The sequence below is a fragment of the Coregonus lavaretus genome (genome assembly GCF_964263955.1).
Source record: "Coregonus lavaretus genome assembly, chromosome: 24".
NCBI lineage: Eukaryota > Metazoa > Chordata > Actinopteri > Salmoniformes > Salmonidae > Coregonus > Coregonus lavaretus.
Genome location: NC_140011.1, coordinates 15,646,731 through 15,666,808, shown reverse-complemented (window position 1 = coordinate 15,666,808; position 20,078 = coordinate 15,646,731). Strand labels below are relative to the sequence as shown.

General features: G+C 45.1%; 1 protein-coding gene across 1 annotated transcript in view; it reads right to left on the bottom strand.

The window, feature by feature from the left end:
- LOC311100052 (tenascin-like) overlaps positions 1-20,078 on the bottom strand; it is a 65,449-nt gene that overhangs the window by 27,356 nt on the left and 18,015 nt on the right. The window contains exons 2-10 of the mRNA XM_084140795.1: positions 18,323-18,891; positions 16,194-17,507; positions 15,455-15,718; positions 14,995-15,110; positions 13,968-14,121; positions 12,673-12,942; positions 12,287-12,472; positions 11,978-12,067; positions 6,765-7,028 (exon numbers count right to left, since the gene is read on the bottom strand). Of these exons, the coding sequence (XP_083996921.1) occupies positions 6,765-7,028; positions 11,978-12,067; positions 12,287-12,472; positions 12,673-12,942; positions 13,968-14,121; positions 14,995-15,110; positions 15,455-15,718; positions 16,194-17,507; positions 18,323-18,806 (3,142 nt within the window). The 5' untranslated portion in view covers positions 18,807-18,891. The remainder of the gene's footprint in view (positions 1-6,764; positions 7,029-11,977; positions 12,068-12,286; positions 12,473-12,672; positions 12,943-13,967; positions 14,122-14,994; positions 15,111-15,454; positions 15,719-16,193; positions 17,508-18,322; positions 18,892-20,078) is intronic.

Below are 20,078 nucleotides of genomic sequence, written 5' to 3'. Positions count from 1 at the left end.
GCAGATCTCCTCTAGAGCAGTGATGTTTTGGGGCTGTCGCTGGGCAACACAGACTTTCAACTCCCTCCAAATATTTTCTATGGGGTTGAGATCAGGAGACTGGCTAGGCCACTCCAGGACCTTGAAATGCTTCTTACGAAGCCACTCCTTCATTGCCCGGGCGGTGTGTTTGGGATCATTGTCATGCTGAAAGACCCAGCCACGTTTCATCTTCAATGCCCTTGCTGATGGAAGGAGGTTTTCACTCAAAATCTCACGATACATGGCCCCATTCATTCGTTCCTTTACACAGATCAGTCGTCCTGGTCCCTTTGCAGAAAAACAGCCCCAAAGCATGATGTTTCCACCCCCATACTTCACAGTAGGTATGGTGTTCTTTGGATGCAACTCAGCATTTTTTGTCCTCCAAACACGACGAGTTGAGTTTTTACCAAAAAGTTCTATTTTGGTTTCATCTGACCATATGACATTCTCCCAATCCTCTTCTGGATCATCCAAATGCACTCTAGCAAACTTCAGACAGGCCTGGACATTAACTGGCTTAAGCAGGCGGACACGTCTTGCACTGCAGGATTTGAGTCCCTGGCGGCGTAGTGTGTTACTGATGGTAGGCTTTGTTACTTTGGTCCCAGCTCTCTGCAGGTCATTCACTAGGTCCCCCCGTGTGGTTCTGGGATTTTTGCTCACCGTTCTTGTGATCATTTTGACCCTACGGGGTGAGATCTTGCGTGGAGCCCCAGATCGAGGGAGATTATCAGTGGTCTTGTATGTCTTCCATTTCCTAATAATTGCTCCCACAGTTGATTTCTTCAAACCAAGCTGCTTACCTATTGCAGATTCAGTCTTCCCAGCCTGGTGCAGGTCTACAATTTTGTTTCTGGTGTCCTTTGTCAGCTCTTTGGTCTTGGCCATAGTGGAGTTTGGAGTGTGACTGTTTGAGGTTGTGGACAGGTGTCTTTTATACTGATAACAAGTTCAAACAGATGCCATTAATACAGGTAACGAGTGGAGGACAGAGGAGCCTCTTAAAGAAGAAGTTACAGGTCTGTCAGAGCCAGAAATCTTGCTTCTTTGTAGGTGACCAAATACTTATTTTCCACCATAATTTGCAAATAAATTCATAAAAAATCCTACAATGTGATTTTCTGGATTTTTTTTTTCTCAATTTGTCTTTCATAGTTGACGTGTACCTATGATGAAAATTACAGGCCTCTCTCATCTTTTTAAGTGGGAGAACTTGCACAAATAGTGGCTGACTAAATACTTTTTTGCCCCACTGTATATATATATCTATATATATTTGCGAGAGAAAAAAAACATATGGGGATTGGAAGTGATGCAGACAATTACATTGATGGAAGTTACAATCTATCTGCAATATTAAAGCTGATCTACCCCCTAAAAAATAAAAAGTCCCCTCCTGTACTCCCTGTTCACCCACGACTGTGTGGCCGCTCACGACTCCAACACTATCATTAAGTTTGCCAACGCAGGGCGGTGGTAGGCCTGATTACCAACGACGATGAGACAGTCTATAGGGAGGAGCTCAAAGACCTGGCAGTGTGGTGCCAGGACATCAACCTCTCCCTCAATGTCAGCAAGACAAAGGAGCTGATCGTGGACTACAGGAAAAGGAGGGCTGAGTACGCCCCCATTCACATCGACAGGGCCTGTAGTGGAGCGGGTCGAGAGCTTTAAGTTCCTCAGTGTCCACATCCCTAAGGATCTATCATGGTCCACACACCAACACATTCGTGAAGAGGGCAAGACAACACTTCTTCCCCCTCAGGAGGTTGAAAAGATCAGTGCATCACTGGGGCAGAGCTCCCTGCCATCCAGGACCTCCATACCAGACGGTGTCAGAGGAAGTTGTCAAAGACTCCAGCCATCCAAGTCATATACTGTTCTCTGCTACCGCATGGCAAGCAGTACCGATGCATCAAGTCTGCAATCAACAGGACCATGAACAGCTTCTACCTCCAAGCCAAAGGTCGCTAAATAGTTAACCAATAGCTACCCAGACTATCTGCATTGACCCTTTTTGCACTAACTTTTTTGACTCATCACATACTGCTGCTACTGTTTATTATCCGTCACTTTATTCCTAGTTATATGTACATATCTACCTCAATTACCTCGTACCCCTGCACATCGACTCTGTACTGGTACCCTGTTTATATAGCCAATTTATCGTTACTCATTGTGTATTTATTATTACGTGTTTTAATTTTCTATTCATTCTCTATTTTCTTTCTCTCTGCATTGTTGGGAAGGGCCCGTAAGTAAGCATTTCACTGTTAGTCTCCACCTGTTGTTTATGAAGCAAGTGACAAATAAAACATATATTTTTTGGTGAGATAGCATATTGTCAAACCCAAGCAGGAGAGACATTCAACTGTGATGTTAATTACATTGATGGGTGATGATGGTAGAAGACACTCCATGCCTTAGGAAGAGTTTGATGACAAGGGAAAAGGAAAGTGCTTACATGGCACTCATGCAGTGCAGGGGAGACATTCTATACATGTTAAGAGCATGCACACATGCATTGTATTGATTAGTAAGACAATACGCTGCAGTTTTTGTAGCACTGTAGTTGGAATAAACAATGTTTCACATACATTCTATGTAAAAGAGGAGTTGTTTTAATGTTTTTTACAACCAGACACAAAAACTATTTATTCTTTGTTATTTACTATTAGGCCTACATTTCTTCCCAGTCGCTCAAACCAATGCACAAAGCTCTAATGTTCCTCAGCCGTTCTGACCACTCAGTTAAGGCATGACTCCAACAGGCAAATGAGCTATCAAGGTTAATGACTCACTCTGTGAGGATGGGGGGGTTGATGGTATAAGGATGAATGGACACTGCTTAAGGTGGTTGGGAGGGGTGGGGTGTTGGTTGGTTTTCTTTTGCATTTATTGCAGCACATCAAAACTCACCACAATACATGTAATGGGAGGATGGGAGGGCTTCATGCACTCAGGTCATGGGAGGAAATGTGAGGAGGGGGCAAGGAGAGACAGGGTCAGGTTGGTCACTTGCGGGCAGCTTGCTTGTTTTGGTTAAAGGGTTTGTGTGGGTGATGCCCAGCACCCTGCCCTGTGGTGACAAGACTGACACAGTGGATGGAGGGTAAGAATGGCACATAGCATGGTGTTGTTAGAATGTAACATTGTCATTGGTGATAAAAAGGCAAAATTGAAGGGTTATGTAGTGATCTTGCTTGCTTGCTAAGTACAGTGCTGTGAATGCTTAAGTGTGAATGGAAACAGGCAGAGGTGTGTGTGTGTGTGTGGCTCACCACGGATCCCAACTGGAATAGAAAAAATCTATACAAAAGGCACAGTGAAGAAAGAGGAAGAAGTAAGAAAGAAAGAGCGATAAGGACAGAACCCTGGGGGACACCTCCATTCACAGGTACCTGTAGTGACTTCGGTATACACCGGCTCCTGGAAGGAGCCCTGGTGGAGCCCGTACAGGCCAATCCTATATGAAGTGTTAGGACTCAGGCCAGAAATGCCCAGGCTGAAGGCATCACCAGACAAGGTGAGGTTCTCGCTCTCTAAACCTTCCTGTAAGTTTGTCACCTCAATGACAAAGCTCTCAAACTCTCCGTCCTCGGGAGTCCAGGACACATTGAAGCTGTCCCATGTCACGTCAGAGACTGTGAGGTTGGCCACCACAGGCCTCAGCTCCTCTAGCAGAGAAACAGATCATAGTAGAGTCAATTAAATATATGTGAAATATATCATAAATAGATTTTTCACATCATATTATATATCCCATGTACAGTATGTTATATTGACATTTCACATCAACTATACAATGTATTGCAGGGATTAAACTGTGATGTGTTTCAGCAGAACTTTCTTAGTCACTTATGATGACACGGAACACATTAATACAAAGACAGGTGGATGAATTGGAGGATGTATGAAATGAATAAGGATGGGATGGAGAGAGAGCGAGAGATGACCGATGGCTATGGACGTCTATGGCAAAGAATCACTGCTATGTGTACCTGTATTGGCATGAGATTGAAGAGGCAGAGACTGCTCCCCCTCCACCTTCCCATACAATGAAACCTAATATCGTGTCCCAGGGACAAGCCTTCTATTTGGGCCTTCTTGGCACTTCCTGGTACCTTAGTCACATGAAATTGTGCCATCCCTGACAGAGCATTCACTTCCACCAAAAAGCTATCAACGGCTTCATCTGGGGCTGACCAGGTGGTCCCCTAGGATCTCCAGGCTGGAGCTGGAGCCCTCTGGTTCAGGTTCAGCCCCAGAAAGGATGTCCCCTGTAGAGAACAGAGATGGAGATGGAGGCCCCTCTGTGATCAGAGGAGCCAGGGGAAGGACTGTTGGATACACAGCTCCTGTGTCAGGAGACTGTGTCGTTGGAGCATATTTGACACTCAGAGCGACTACATCAGGAGTGGTAGACTTGGGTGCTAAATCAAAGTACATTCAGAAGGATTAAATGTGTAACCTGTAACCTCTTGAGGGCAGAAGAAAAACAAAAAGAGTGGTTAACCTGTGTGAAGAAGATCTGGATAGAATAAATAATTGGTGGAGTAAAAAACTGAAACATAAATACCCACAAAAACACAATGATTGATTACAGTAACAAAATGTTCATTATCTTTTGTCTAACTTTGTCCTATTGTGGTTTAGAAGTGATAATTCTGCATTCATCCCCATTTTCTCTCTATGGAACTGTGCAGGTCCTTTGTTGTCAGAGACCATAAACGTCCACATGCATCAGAGACGTACGTTTACACTGAGCAGCTCATGCATTAATGTCCCCTGAACGAGGGCCATTAATTTTTGAAGGTTCCGAGTAGTCCACCGTAGTGACAGTACCCAGTACACTTCAAACGGATGAAGAAGCCATGCACTGCCAAAGTTATCCTATGACTTTGTCTGCGTTTCAATATCTATACATACAGTAAGCACTATGTGGTATGCTAATGTTGATAATGGAACAGAACCCTGCTCAAACACCATAGGGCTCAATTTGAGAGTCTTGTTGCTGTGGGTCCTGTGTAGTTAGTTCAAGATGCAAAGTACACTATAACATTATCCTTTACCGTGAACATCTGTGGATGAAAATGCAATGTGAATGGGGTCGCAAGCAATGACAGTGATGGATTTTTCGGAACATGGTGTATACCTACAGAGAGCAAATGGTTGCTTTTAAAATCTCTAATGAAGGAGTAAATTGGTGTGCAAATGTAGTCTAATCGACTTTTCTGAATGTCATGCTGATCTGGAGGGAAACAGTGGAGTGGTTGTGACCACTGAAATAGCCATTCCGAGGAAGACAGATTTTCTTAATGCTTTATCTCTTCAGCTAAGGTATCAACTTTTCTATTTTCACAAGGTGTTTTTAAACAACCCATAGATAGTATTGTTGCTGACATTAAGTCACAAATTATGCCCTGCAAATGACAGCATTTACAGTCACAGTATGCATTGCTATATTTGCTATAACCAATTTTATGAATGTCCTTCATCTGAATTGCTATGGAATAGAAATGGCATGGATTCATCTTCATAGTTTGAAAGCAACACTCTCTGTTTTAGGACTGCCATCCTCAGCATGCAAGAAGTGACTAGATGGAGTGAAGCCAAATGGCCATTTTGTAAAGATGGAATTGTCGCAAACCTCTATCATCATGCCATGCATACTATCTGTTCCATTGCAGTTTAAAATCGCAATACCATCATGCAAAACATGAAAGGCTTGATTTTGAACTTTGCAACTCTTTCATTCAAATCCTAATGTTTTTATCCAGGTAGACTTAAAATGAGAGATCTTTCAACAACAAAAGGATATCTATCATACTGAAGGCATGCAGCTCAAAAGAAACTGCTTCAAGTGGCAAGGATATTTTAGCTTTTGCTTACTCCATAAAGCTTTACTCGATATTCTGTGGATTCCCTCAGGCCTCAAATTCTAGAACAGGTGGCATCTCCACAGAGATGGACCTCTTTTACAACTCATAATCCCAGAGTGTCTCTACATTCTACAATATAACTATCATAGACAACATGTGCCTTTGGTTCCCACGAGAGTTCAAATCCTTCGGACGTTTCAACTGAGACAGTCAGCTCTCCCAGCTAATACTCAAGCTCAAGCCCCATCCCTGAGATCTGTGTGACTGGGTCTGTGGTGTCTAACGACACAAAGCTAATGTCCTCTGATCATATGAGAGTGGTAAGCTCAGGGACCGGGTCGGCTAAATAAAATGTTAAAGATGCCTCAACAGAAACAAAAATGCACAAATTCAGATAAGGGAGCATTTAGAGGTTGTGTGTCTTACTGCACTGTTACTGTTGACCGCAGTGCTGTCCATTTCTGCCCCCCCTATTAAAGTAAGTTATAGCCTACAACTACCAGACTGTTGCCCTTAGTAATTCCACATTCTTCGATCAAATATTGGTATGTATCTGAGAAAGAGCTTGTGTTCTGACATATGTTTGGATTGGCGAAGCTATTGCATCTCAAGCCAGAAGAGCAGATGTCTTTCTTTATGTTTCTTTTAGGATTATAAAATGCAATTCAAACTGTTAGCAGTGCAAAAGGAGCCATACATTTAGCACTTAGCATGTTGAATGTTTCCCACCTGATACTATGGATTTTATCCATGCCTGAAACAGAACTAAAACAATTTTCTTTACGGATCACCCACACATATTTGTACCTTGCAATACGAGGGTGGAGTCAGTTGTAGAGATCCTGTTTGAACCCTCACCTGTAGATGCGGACAGGGTTACGGGTGTGCTCTTCTTTGAGCCCCTCTCAGCGACCAGGGTAATGGTGTACAGCATGCCAGGGGTCAGGTTGGTCAGGATGTAGGTGGTGGCTGTTCCAGGGACCTCCACCTCCTCCCTCCGGCCGTCCCTGGAGATGTACACCAGCCTGTAGACAGTGATCTTGGATCTGGGTCTCCTCCACACCAGGGTCATGCTGGTCTCTGTGGACTCGCTCACTTCCAAGTCCTTGGGCCCATCGAGATCTGTGGAGGAAAGTGGTCAAGTTTTCAATCAGCATTGATCCAGCCTTTAGTAAAACTCATAGGGTAGTGAAAGGCAGAACATTATTTTTCTGTTTCAAACGTGGATAGTATAGTATAGTACAGTTCTTTCATTTTTATTTTATTTTATTTCACCTTTATTTAACCAGGTAAGCCAGTTGAGAACAAGTTCTCATTTACAACTGCGACCTGGCCAAGATAAAGCAAAGCAGTGCGATAAAAACAACAACACAGAGTTACATATGGGGTAAACAAAACATAAAGTCAAAAATACAACAGAAAATATTTATACAGTGTGTGCGAATGTAGTAAATTATGGAGGTAAGGCAATAAATAGAACATAGTGCAAAAGTTACAATTTCGTATTAACACTGGAATGATAGATGTGCAAAAGATGATGTGCAAATAGAGATACTGGGGTGCAAATTAGCAAAATAAATAACAAAATGGGGATGAGGTAGTTGGATGGGCTAATTTCAGAATGGCTGTGTGCAGGTGCAGTGATCGGTAAGCTGCTCTGACAACAGACGCTTAAAGTTAGTGAGGGAGATAAGAGTCTCCAGCTTCAGAGATTTTTGCAGTTCGTTCCAGTCATTGGCAGTAGAGAACTGGAAGGAATGGCGGCCAAAGGAGGTGTTGGCTTTGGGGATGACCAGTGAGATATACCTGCTGGAGCGCAGACTACGGGTGGGTGTTGCTATGGTGACCAGTGAGCTAAGATAAGATGGGGATTTGCCTAGAAGTGATTTATAGATGACCTGGAGCCAGTGGGTTTGGCGACGAATATGTAGCGAGGGCCAGCCAACAAGAGCGCATAGGTCCCAATGGTGGGTAGTATATGGGGCTTTGGTGACAAAACGGATGGCACTGTGATAGACTACATCCAATTTGCTGAGTAGAGTGTTGGAGGCTATTTTGTAAATTACATCGCTGAAGTCAAGGATCGGTAGGATAGTCAGTTTTACGAGGGCATGTTTGGCAGCATGAGTGAAGGAGGCTTTGTTGCGAAATAGGAAGCCGATTCTAGATCTAACTTTTGATTGGAGATGCTTAATGTGAGTCTAACCAGACACCTAGGTATTTGTAGTTGTCCACATACTCTAGGTCAGACCCGCCGAGAGTAGTGATTCTAGTCGGGTGGGCGGGTGCAAGCAGCGTTCGGTTGAAGGGCATGCATTTAGTTTTACTAGTGTTTAAGAGCAGTTGGAGGCTACGGAAGGAGTGTTGTATGGCGTTGAAGCTCGTTTGGAGGTTTGTTAACACAGTGTCCAATGAAGGGCCAGATGTATACAAAATGGTGTCGTCCGCATAGAGGTGGATCCGAGTGTCACCAGCAGCAAGAGCGACATCATTGATATACACAGAGAATAGAGTCGGCCCGAGAATTGAACCCTGTGGCACCCCCATAGAGACTGCCAGAAGGCCCTCCGATTTGACACATTGAACTCTATCTGAGAAGTAGTTGGTGAACCAGGCGAGGCAGTCATTAGAGAAACCAAGGCTATTTAGTCTGCCAATAAGAATGCGATGATTGACAGAGTCAAAAGCCTTGGCCAGGTCGATGAAGACGGCTGCGCAGTACTGTCTTTTATCGATCGCGGTTATAATATCGTTTAGGACCTTGAGCGTGGCTGAGGTGCACCCATGACCAGCTCGGAAACTGGATTTTATAGCGGAGAAGGTACGGTGGGATTCAAAATGGTCGGTGATCTGTTTGTTAACTTGGCTTTCAAAAACTTTCGAAAGGCAGGGCAGGATGGATGTAGGTCTGTAACAGTTTGTATCTAGAGTGTCACCCCCTTTGAAGAGGGGGATGACCGCGGCAGCTTTCCAATCTCTGGGGATCTCAGACGTTACGAAAGAGAGGTTGAACAGGCTAGTAGTAGGGGTTGCGACAATTTCGGCGGCTAATTTTAGAAAGAAAGGTTCCAGATTGTCTAGCCCAGCTGATTTGTATGGGTCCCAATTTTTCAGCTCTTTCAGAACATCAGCTGTCTGAATTTGTGTAAAGGAGAAGCGGGGGGGGCATGGGCAAGTTGCAGTGGAGGGCGCAGAGCTGGTGGCCGGGGTAGTGGTAGCCAGATGGAAAGCATGGCCAGCCGTAGCAAAATGCTTGTTGAAATTCTCGATTATTGTAGATTTTTCGGTGGTGACAGTGTTTCCTAGCCTCAGTGCAGTGGGCAGTTGGGAGGAGGTGCTCTTATTCTCCATGGACTTTACAGTGTCCCAAAACTTTTTGGAGTTAGTGCTACAGGATGCAAATTTCTGTTTGAAAAAGCTAACCTTTGCTTTCCTAACTGATTGTGTATATTGGTTCCTGACTTCCCTGAAAAGTTGCATATCGCAGGGGCTGTTCGATGCTAATGCAGGACGCTACAGGATGTTTTTGTGCTGGTCAAGGGCTGTCAAGTCTGAGGAGAACCAGGGGCTATATCTGTTCTTAGTTCTGAATTTTTTGAATGGGGCATGCTTATTTAAGATTGAGAGGAAAGCACTTTTAAAGAACAACCAGGCATCCTCTACTGACGGAATGAGGTCAATATCCATCCAGGATACCCGGGCCAGGTCAATTAGAAAGGCCTGCTCGCTAAAGTGTTTTAGGGAGCATTTGACAGTGATGAGGGGTGGTCGTTTGACCGCGGACCCATTACGGACGCAGGCAATAAGGCAGTGATCGCTGAGATCCTGGTTGAAGACAGTGGAGGTGTATTTAGAGGGTACATTTGTCAGGATGATATCTATGAGGGTGCCCATGTTTACAGATTTTGGGTTGTACCTGGTAGGTTCGTTGATCATTTGTGTGAGATTGAGGGCATCTAGTTTAGATTGTAGGTTGGCCGGGGTGTTAAGCATATCCCAGTTTAGGTCACCAAGCAGTACAAATTCTGAGGATAGATGGGGGGCAATCAGTTCTCATATGGTGTCCAGGGCACAGCTCGGGGCTGAGGGGATTCTGTAGCAAGTGGCAACAGTGAGAGACATTTCTGGAAAGGTGGATTTTTAGAAGTAGAAGCTCAAACTGTTTGGGCACAGACCTGGATAGTATGATAGAGCTCTGCAGGCTATCTCTACAGTAGATTGCAACCCCACCCCCTTTGGCAGTTCTATCGAGATGGAAAATGTTGTAGTTGGGGATGGACATTTCTGAATTTTTGGTGGCCTTCCTAAGCCAGGATTCAGACACTGCTAGAACATCAGGGTTGGCGGAGTGTGCTAACGCAGTGAATAACTCAAACTTAGGGAGGAGGCTTCTTATGTTAACGTGCAAGAAACCAAGGCTTTTATGGTTACAGAAGTCAACAAATGATAACGCCTGGGGAGTAGGAGTGATACTGGGGGCTACAGGGCCTGGGTTTACCTCTACATCACCAGAGGAACAGAGGAGGAGTAGAATAAGGATACGGCTAAAGGCTTTAAGAACTGGTCTTCTAGTGCGTTGGGTACAGAGAAAAAAAGGGGCAGATTTCCCGGCAATGTAGAATAGATTCAGGGCATTATGTACAGCCAAGGATATTGAAGGATATGAGTACAGTGGAGGTAAACCTAAGCGTTGGGTAACGATGAAAGAGATAGCATCACTGGAGGCACCGATTGAGTCGGTCTACGCGTGTATGGGGGGTGGGACAAAGGAGCTGTCTAAGGCAGGTTGAGCTGGGCTAGGGGCTCTACAGTGAAATAGTACAATAAGAAATAACCGAAACAGCAATAAGCAAGGCATATTGACATGGGAGAGAGGCATAAAGCAATCACAGGTGTTATTCAAGAGAGCTAAGACAACAGCTGGTAATGGCGATAAAGTTTGGGCTGAGGCTAAACATAAACAGGATGTGGTACCGTATAAAGGAACAGTCCAGCAGGCATCAGCTGTATAGCTGAGTTATCATAAGGTCCGGAGAACAGCAATAGGAGAGTTCATAGGTAGTTCGGGTGCTGCTACAGCACTGGCGAGCAAGAGGCCCGGCTTGCGTGTGCTAGCAGGCCGGGGCTAGCAGATGGATCTTCGTGGTCGACGTCGTAACGGGAAGCCTGTTGAAACCACATCAGACGATTTCATCGGCAAACCAGTCGTGTTGGATCGGCGGGGCTCCGTGTCAACACTAGGAGGTCCCGTCTGGTTGACAGAGAGGTAGATAGCCAGGAGATGGGCCTGGCTCAAGGCTAGCTCAAGGCTAACTGGTGCTTGCTAAGGGGCAATGGTAATTAGCCAACGACAACAGCCATTTGGTTGCAGCTAGCTGGTTGCGATGATCCGGCGCTAGGGTCCAGTGATTCCAGCAGAAAATACGATATGCTCTGGGTCGATAGCACGCTGTGCAGACTGGCCGACAAATTGTCCAGGCTAGAGCTAGAGCTGGCTGGTGGGTAGTGCAGGCCACTTACAATGGTGAAGACGCTAACGGTGGCTAATAGCAAGTAGCTAGCTAGCTGGCTACCACAGCCATTCGGTTGCAGCTAGACTAGTTTCAGCTTATGGTTCTTGATAAAAGTTATAAAGAAATAATAGAATCCTTTCCACGTTGGGTGAGGCGGGTTGCAGGAAAGTATATTTAGTTAAAGAATGAAAAGTAAAATTGAAAAATATAAACAAAATAGACAAAACACTAAAAAACTGGCTATTTACACAAGGACACTACAGAAAATACGACCGCACTGCTACGCCATCTTGGATCATATTTCATTCTCTTCTATTACATCTGCCCCATGTAGTCCTGAGGTTTTAACTTGCTTTTTACAAGTTTGTTTGCCAAAGCACTTGGAAATATCAGAACCTCATAAATATCCTATGTTTGCCTCATATTGTTGCCTAATAATGTGTTTGCATTGAAAGTTGTATCTACAGCTGCAGAGTGTGTGGTCACTGTGGTGGTGGGTATTTGGACAGCTTTTGAACAGTGGCTATCCTATGAGAATGTGTTGACGTATGCACTCACCGGTGGCTGCATTTGTAGTGGCAGGCAGGCTCTCCCTCTCGTTCTTCACGGCGGTCACACCAATCCCGTATTCTGTACCCGGTTTCATTCCTATAATTAGGGAGAACAGAGATGGATTTGAGTACCTGATTACCTGAATAGCTTCAGTCCTGTAATCGAGAAGAACATAGATGTTTTTAAGTACCTGATTTGATTGGCATAAAGAATAACTATGTTGTGATTGTCATAGCAAATCCTAACTTGCAAAAAAAACGTATACCTTCTACTGACAAAATTGCATGTTAAGATTTGGTCATGGTTGACCCTCACCAGTGATGGTGGCCTGAGTGTTGTCTCCTGACCCACGGGGGAACACCTCCTCGCCATGGGAACCCCCAGAGATGGGGCTGTACTTCACCCTGTAGCTGTCAACATCTGCCCGGCTGTTTCTCCACTCCAGTGTGACGCTGTTGTCTGTCTGGCCCAGGGGCTGCAGGTCCTTGGGGGCGTCCAGGTCTGTAACAATGCAAGAAGAAGAAAGGAGTACAATAAGGACTGTTTACAGTCAACTCTTGATAAATCCAAGCGTGCAGTAAACCAGCGCATGCTGTTATCAGGAACACTTTAAAAAAGTTAGTAAAAATTTAGTTTAATCAAACACAGTTTACACTTATCAGGAGTGAACTTATCAGGATTGGACATAATAATGCCCCTACCTGTGGTGAATATCTCAGAGACTGGCTCGCTGGTGGTGTCTCCCCTCCTGGAGACCAGGGACACCTGGTACTCAGTGTCTGGGCTGAGACTGTCGATGCTGTACTGTTTGTCTGAGGTGGACAGGTCCACGCTGGTCCTCTCTGTGGGGTCAGAGCTGGGGCTGTAGGACACGGTGACACCGTCCACCTGGGCCACGGGATGGAACCAGGTGACTAAGCCCGAGCAGTCTGTCACGTCACGAACCTCTACCTGTCTGGGCCCATCAATCCCTGGGGGAGAGAGGCACAAGGAGGATGACCGATCTGTGCATAGGCTGTTATGTTCTATTTGTTATGGACAATGATCCCATGCATTTTTAAGCGATCACTTAGGGCAAAAGACACAAGGACACAAAGAGTATTGGTTTTATTTTAACTACATTTAAAGACCTGCACAACATGTTATAATTATGGCATAACAAATGTCATTAAGTTTGGTTAATCTGACTGTTTGGTTGTGATGTCACTGTTCTGTGTTCTGATAGGATCTTTGGTAAATTCCTGATTTATTTTCACAGGAGAAATTGCTCAATTCTGTTCTGTGGTGACGTCAGTGTGTGATATAGGCCATTTAGGTTCATATAGCCTTGATCACCAACTTCTATCATTCATCATTCCTGAAAGATGTGCTGATCTTAAGCCAGCAAATAAATTATGCAGGAGTCAAAAGGAGAAGATATTTACAGGGTCCATCAATGAGGAATTGTAAATGAAATGGCTTTTCCATGCACAAGGAGGTAGTTCATGCTAGAAAGCAATTCCTATTCCATAAATTAAGAGGAGCATTTGACCATAATGTATGGAGTAACAGTGTGCAGGAACAGCTACGGTAAACCCCTGTCAAGAGTTTATGGCAGGGCTCCTTGAAAAATACAAAGACTCTCTATTGTAAAATGCAGGTTGGCCTGAAATTCAGCGTAGTTCACTTCTGCAAAAATACTTACATTTAACTGTGTAAAATGACAATGGGAGTTTAGCCCCTTTTTCCATATAGACCTAATACTATGACTGACAGTTAAATTGGTCTATTCAGTTGTTCCTCTGTCTGCTTGTGTGATTTGTGAGATGTAAGGATTTTCCTTATCTAACCCATGGGATATGTGTAGTCGCCAAGATGAATGGGAGTAGCCTGGTCCAGATTCATTCATGTAAGGCATGACAATGTCAGAAGAGTTGGCTTCTTAGTTGGCACATGCAGATCTACACCGGGCTGGGAAAAAACACATTACACACATTAAAATGTGGTGTAAGCTTACTGGTAGTGATGATTTTAGTAGACTGAGGTCCTCTGGTATTGTTCTTGATGACGCCCACTGAGACCTCGTACTCCTGACCAGGACCGAGCCCTGACTGCTTATACATAGTCTGGGAGGATGGAAGGGTTGTCAGGATCTTCCCATTCTCCTCTTTCTGAAAGGTCAAAGACATATACGGTTTTAAAACAACACTATTTCTGGTATCATACATACCCAACAGTCTGAGGTAAGCCACGTCAATGTTTCCTTTGGATCAAGGAAATAAATCTTTCACACAGTTAATGTTGAGTTAAACAATACCAATTATTACAATATGTCATTTTTTGCAGCAGAATGTTTTGTAAGTCTTTGATTGCCTCACATAAGAATGCTGCAAACACATCCCATTTGGCACATGGTGATAGTGATTGAGTGCTGATCATCGATTACAGGTCCTTTACATTTTATGTATGGGGGCAATAAAGCCAAAGTGTACAGGAGAATGGGATAAGGACAGTGAAAGGAATAAACACCACTGAGCATTTCCTGGCAGCCCGAGACCTCCCTGAGGAGTGTTAAAACAAGGTTACACAGCCCTTTGTGAAAATGTACTCATGGACAAGAAGAAGGGATTTATGGTTTATGGTTGCCCAGACCTTTGCCATATTGCAGCTGAGCAGAAAGCCTGTGAGTAACAATAAGCCCTCAGATTTGTGATCTGAGGCAATGCACAGTTATTTTCCATGTACCGGTTCACATCAACATCATTGTGTAATGTGTAAAGTACAGCACGCTTTAGTAGTGTGATGGCAATTTGTGGTTTGTTGTGTGTGTTACATTTTTTGAGTTGGCTGAATTGAAAACTGAACTGACCTCAACCCTGATTGCTGTTGCTACTTTACTGGACATGATAACTAGCCAAGCATGCCAACATCTCACTAGAAGAGCAAAGCCAGCTTGTGCAAATCTGTTGTCTTGTCCCTGCTGTTTAGGGAAATCCTAGGCAAGACCTAGCAGAGATCTCTTGCAGAGAGATGGACAGACTGACCGTGTTGCGGACATAGAGCTCCCAGGCATCAAAGGGAATGTCCAGCTGATCCCACAACACCTCTACTGAGGTGTCCCTCACCGATTTGAACTTCAAGCCATCTGGCTCCGGTAGATCTGACAGGACAGAGTGAGACAAAGGAATATATTATGCCTGATGCCAAAATATTGTGCATCGAGACAGTGTGGGGTTTTAAACATTGTAAAGCATCAATGAAATGTTTATTTATATTTTTTATCACCTATTCTAAAAGGAAAGCCTTGTGTTAACATTGTGCTGTGAAAGTTTCTCCACTGTACCGGATAGCATTTTGATTATGGTTAATATGTGCAAATTGTATTTTCCTGACAGTCTAAAGAGGACCACATTCCCATGAACTCAGACTGCTCAGCGACCCAAGTCTTCAGATCTTAGGAATGATTTTTAATTACATGAGCTCCATTAAGATGGTATGACCTACGTGTGGCCACCCTGGCGCTGATTGGGATGCTCTTCTTGTTGCTGAGGATGGCATAGACGTTGATCAGGTACTCGATGCCGGGTTCCAGCTCGCTGACTGTGGCAGCAGTCTTGTCTCCGGGCACTCTGAACTCCTGGTACAGACCCCCAGGACTAGTGGGCACATAGGCAATCAGATACTCTGTCACCAGCATCTCATTGTTCCAGGTCAGATCCACTGTATCGGTGGTGACCTCTGTTACAGTCAGGTCCTTTGGAGGGGAAACTAGAGAGAGCGAGAAAGAAAGAAAAAGAGAGAGACAGGAAATAGTCTGACCTTTTTATTGTCTCAGACACTTGGTTTCACATGCCCTCAGCCACTAACAATCCTCTACACAAAGCAAATGCTTTCTCCAGACTCACATCTGGCAGTGGTCTGGACTGCCAAAGATCTTTGAGACAGAAGTACAGACTTAAATACACAGCTTTTGGCATCAGAGTAAATGATAATGGAACTTTTAATCCTTTTCTCAAAATCTCTTTCAAATGAATTTAAATGGTTTCTCTTTATTTTGGGATTTGATTACGTTTTGAGTATAAAAAATTGCAGAAAAAGAAGTAATTGGAATTAATGTGGCATTCAGCAAGCACATGGAAATATCAAGCAGAAAGCAGAAAATGTACTGAATTGAACTTAACTAAAATATCCATAGTTTATGTTTCTCTCAAACAATGGGTCAGTTGAATGAAACCGTTCTTACCTTCTGAGCAGTCTTCTCCAGTGTATCCCTCATCACAGAGACAATGTCCATTCACACAGCGGCCTTTGTCCTGGCAGTTGTTGAGGCAGCTCAGCTCTCCACAGTTGTCTCCCACGTATCCCACCTCACACATGCACTTCCCATTAACACAGTGCCCCCTGTTGTTGCAGTTATCAGGGCAGGTGAGTTCAGAGCAGTCAACACCCGCATAGCCCTCCTGGCAGACACATTTGCCATCCACGCAGTATCCCCGGCCCAGGCAGTCATTGGGACAGTGCTTCTCAGTGCAGTCTTCCCCTGTGAAGCCCTCGTCGCAGACGCACTGCCCGTCAACGCAGCGTCCGCGGCTCAGGCAGTTGTTGGGGCAGCTCAGCTCGCTGCAGTCCTCACCGGTGAAGCCAGCATAGCAGACACACCGGCCATCCACACAGTCTCCACTGCCGTAGCAGTCCGAGGGGCAGGTCTTGATGCTGCAGTCCTCACCCCCGAACCCTTCATCGCACACACACTGTCCATTGACACAGCGGCCCCGGTTGAGGCAGTTGTTGGGGCAGGAGAGCTCAGAGCAGTCCTCTCCCTGGTAGCCTACATTGCAGATGCACTGTCCGTTGACACACTGTCCCCTGTTGTGGCAGTTGTTGGGGCAAGCCAGCTGGCTACAATCCTCTCCTTGGTAGCCAGCATTGCAGATACACATGCCGTTGAAGCAGACACCTCTATCATTGCAGTCACCGGGGCAAGTGAGCTCGGAGCAGTCCTCTCCAGTATAGCCAGCGCTGCAGACACACTGGCCGTCCACACAGAAACCATTTCCCAGGCAGTCGCTTGGGCAGGTTTTCTCCCCACAGTCCTCCCCGGTGAATCCTTCTTCGCAGTAGCAGGTTCCGTTGACGCAGCGGCCGCGGTCGTAGCAGTCATTGGGGCAGATGAGTTCGGAGCAGTCGTAGCCCGTCCAGGGCTCTTCACACACACACTCCCCGTCCACACACTTTCCATGGCTTAGGCAGTTGTTCAGGCAGTCTGTCTGAGAACAGTCCTCTCCATTGTAACCCTCGGCACAGACACAGACCCCGCCAATGCATTGTCCGTTCCCACCACAGTCCACTTTGCAAACCTTGAGTGAACAGTCATCCCCGCCAAAGCCCTCAAAGCAGACGCACTTCCCGTCCACACAGCGACCTTGGTCCTGGCAGTTGTTGGGGCATTCAGACTCGGTGCAGTTGGGTCCCTTCCAGCCAGGCTCGCAAATGCAACCACAGGTGTCAGCACTGTAGTTTCCACGGCCATTGCAGTAAGGCTTGGTCCCCACCTCACCTAAAAGAGCAGTTTAGAGATTATAACCCTCTGAATCATAATTCCCCTCTTACCCCTTTTCACTTTGCTAACAAATGTAATTTTAAAATATTGTAATCAAGAGAGGACTGTAATCATAGACAGGACAATTATGTTCTGAATAACAACCTACAGTACAAATCAGCACTGAGTATGTCTATGGTCATTCCCTTTCCCTATGGTGTAAAAGAGAAACCACTGCTAAACCCAATCCCACATTCAATTCCATTGACGCTTCCTAGAGGTTGAGTAAAATAGATATGCCTCTGAAGGAAGGAGAGGTGATGTGACAGCATAGAGAATGATAGAGGACTCTAATGCCCAAAAGTCCATTGTAGCATGGGCAGCGCCATTCAGGACTTTCACCATTTTGAAGTGGTCAACTGGGTGGGACTTCCTATGGGTTAAGGAAGGATCACATAATTCCATCCAGGTCATCAGGAGGGATCAGCCAATTCATTATACTTGTGAGCAAACATTCCATAACTGCAGGTGACAGTAAATCACTAACCTTGGCTTTATACCTGTTCAAACTCACTCCAGGTGGCAGTATATACCCTTTCAGTTTGTTTACCAACACATAGAAGTAGTAGAAGAAGAAGATGTACTACTTCAAAATGGAGATGGCCTCAATGGCACTGCCCTTGTGCTCACATACACCATGATGGGACAGATACAATGATGAGTCCTCTATCATTCTCTATGGGTGACAGTCATCCTAAGTATGCTATACTAGGAAAGGGGTTGAATGAGCCAATCAGAAGCTGGGGGTGATTAGGTTGACACGTATACAGTACCTGTGACTGGCTGAGCGCTGCAGCAGCCAGCGTCTCCAGTAGTGCATTGATCTCTCAGCGTGGACACCTCTCCCTCCAGCATCTCCAACCTGCCCAGGAGGTCCTTCAGATCCGGGAGCCCATCAGTGCATGCACACTCCTGCTGAGGAATGTTAATGCGGTGAGTGAAAACTATCTGGTTCTGCCCATCCAGGGTATGTTCGGTGGTGCGGAGGCCTGAAGGCTGAGCTGCGTCCTGGGGCTCAAGGCTGGTGTTTCCTGGGGCATCCAGGTCCACTGAGCACAAGGAGCCGGTGGGGACATTGATGTTGTAGACGTGGTTGAAGACCACTGGTTGGTCAGCGCTGGTCAGGGTCACATTGTCTCCGCCGGGGGTTGTCAGGGTCGCCCGTTTATGCCTAAGTATTTTTCTCACCAGCCCAGCTTGGCAGAGGTTGAGAAGGAGAGTCAGGAAGACGCACCCTAGAAAGCTTTTAGTACCCATTTTTGTCTCTCTCAATTGGACTCAGTTTTAAGAATACTGGGATAAAACTTGGAAGTCTGGTCAAATCTGGATAAGTGTAGGAGCCCTGGAAGGTAAACAAAAATACATTAAGTTAAAGACAGCCTCAGTAATGCACGTGGATAACTACATTTTCACATAGTCACTCTGGGGAGACGTCCATGCCTGTAAAATTAGCAAAGGCAGACAATAACCTGTGCACTCCGTGAATTACAAGACGGTAAAAATAGGTCAACAAATAAAGTCAACAAAACTTTATAACTTCAAGCGTCCAGACTAACGCTTAACCCACAGTGTATCGTCCTGCCCAGAAAAGTGACCATACACTGACTGTGAGCCACAGTCAGCCATTGAAAGTTAGTGCATTTTTATCCTGCTATCTAAACCCTAATATGCTATACATGCTGTAGCTTGCTTTTGCATCACGGGAGGTCTTTGGAGACTTTATGAAAAATGTAGTGTCAGCTGGATGTTAAACGATTGTGATTAACCTAACCATAGCACTCAGGGTAATTTTGGCTGGTAATTGACTTCACAGCACAAACTGAGCTCCATGTAGCCATTAGCCCTTGAAAGAGTGTCCTACAAAGCACCATTTCCTTGGATCAACAATTATTGTCACAACTTCCTCCGAAGCTGCCACCTCTCCTTGTTCGGGCAGGCTTCGGCGTTCGTCGTCACCGGCCTTCTAGCCACTGCCGCTCCTCATCTCATCATTCCATTTGTTTTGTCTTGATAATTACACACACCTGGTTCATATCCCCTCATCAGTACATGCATAAGTGTTCCCTCTGCCCCCTTGTCTTTGTGTGTGATTGTTTATTGTGGAGGATAGTGAAGCTCGGTGGAGCTCCTTGTATTGTGTATCGCCGGGATATTTCCCTTTGTGCCTTGTATTTTCCAGTGCGCCTGTTTTGTGCACTGGAGTGTTTTGACACGTTACTGCGTAACTCTGTGGTTGCGGAATAAAGCCTGTTATTCTGTGATTTACCCTCCTGCACCTGACTCATTAGATTATATATATACTTTAACACTTGGCCTATGTTTTTGGCACTCCCATGCTATGTGTGTTCCTATGCAATACATTTTGTGTGCAGTCCGTTATGCCCACACTGCCCCACAGAACCTTATTTTTCCCATAAAACAGTTCAAGACAAGATAATATGTTTAACATATGCAGATATGTATTGTTGATACTACTGTGGCCTCAAAGAATGACATCAACCTACCAGAGACCTGAAATAACTTCCCCCC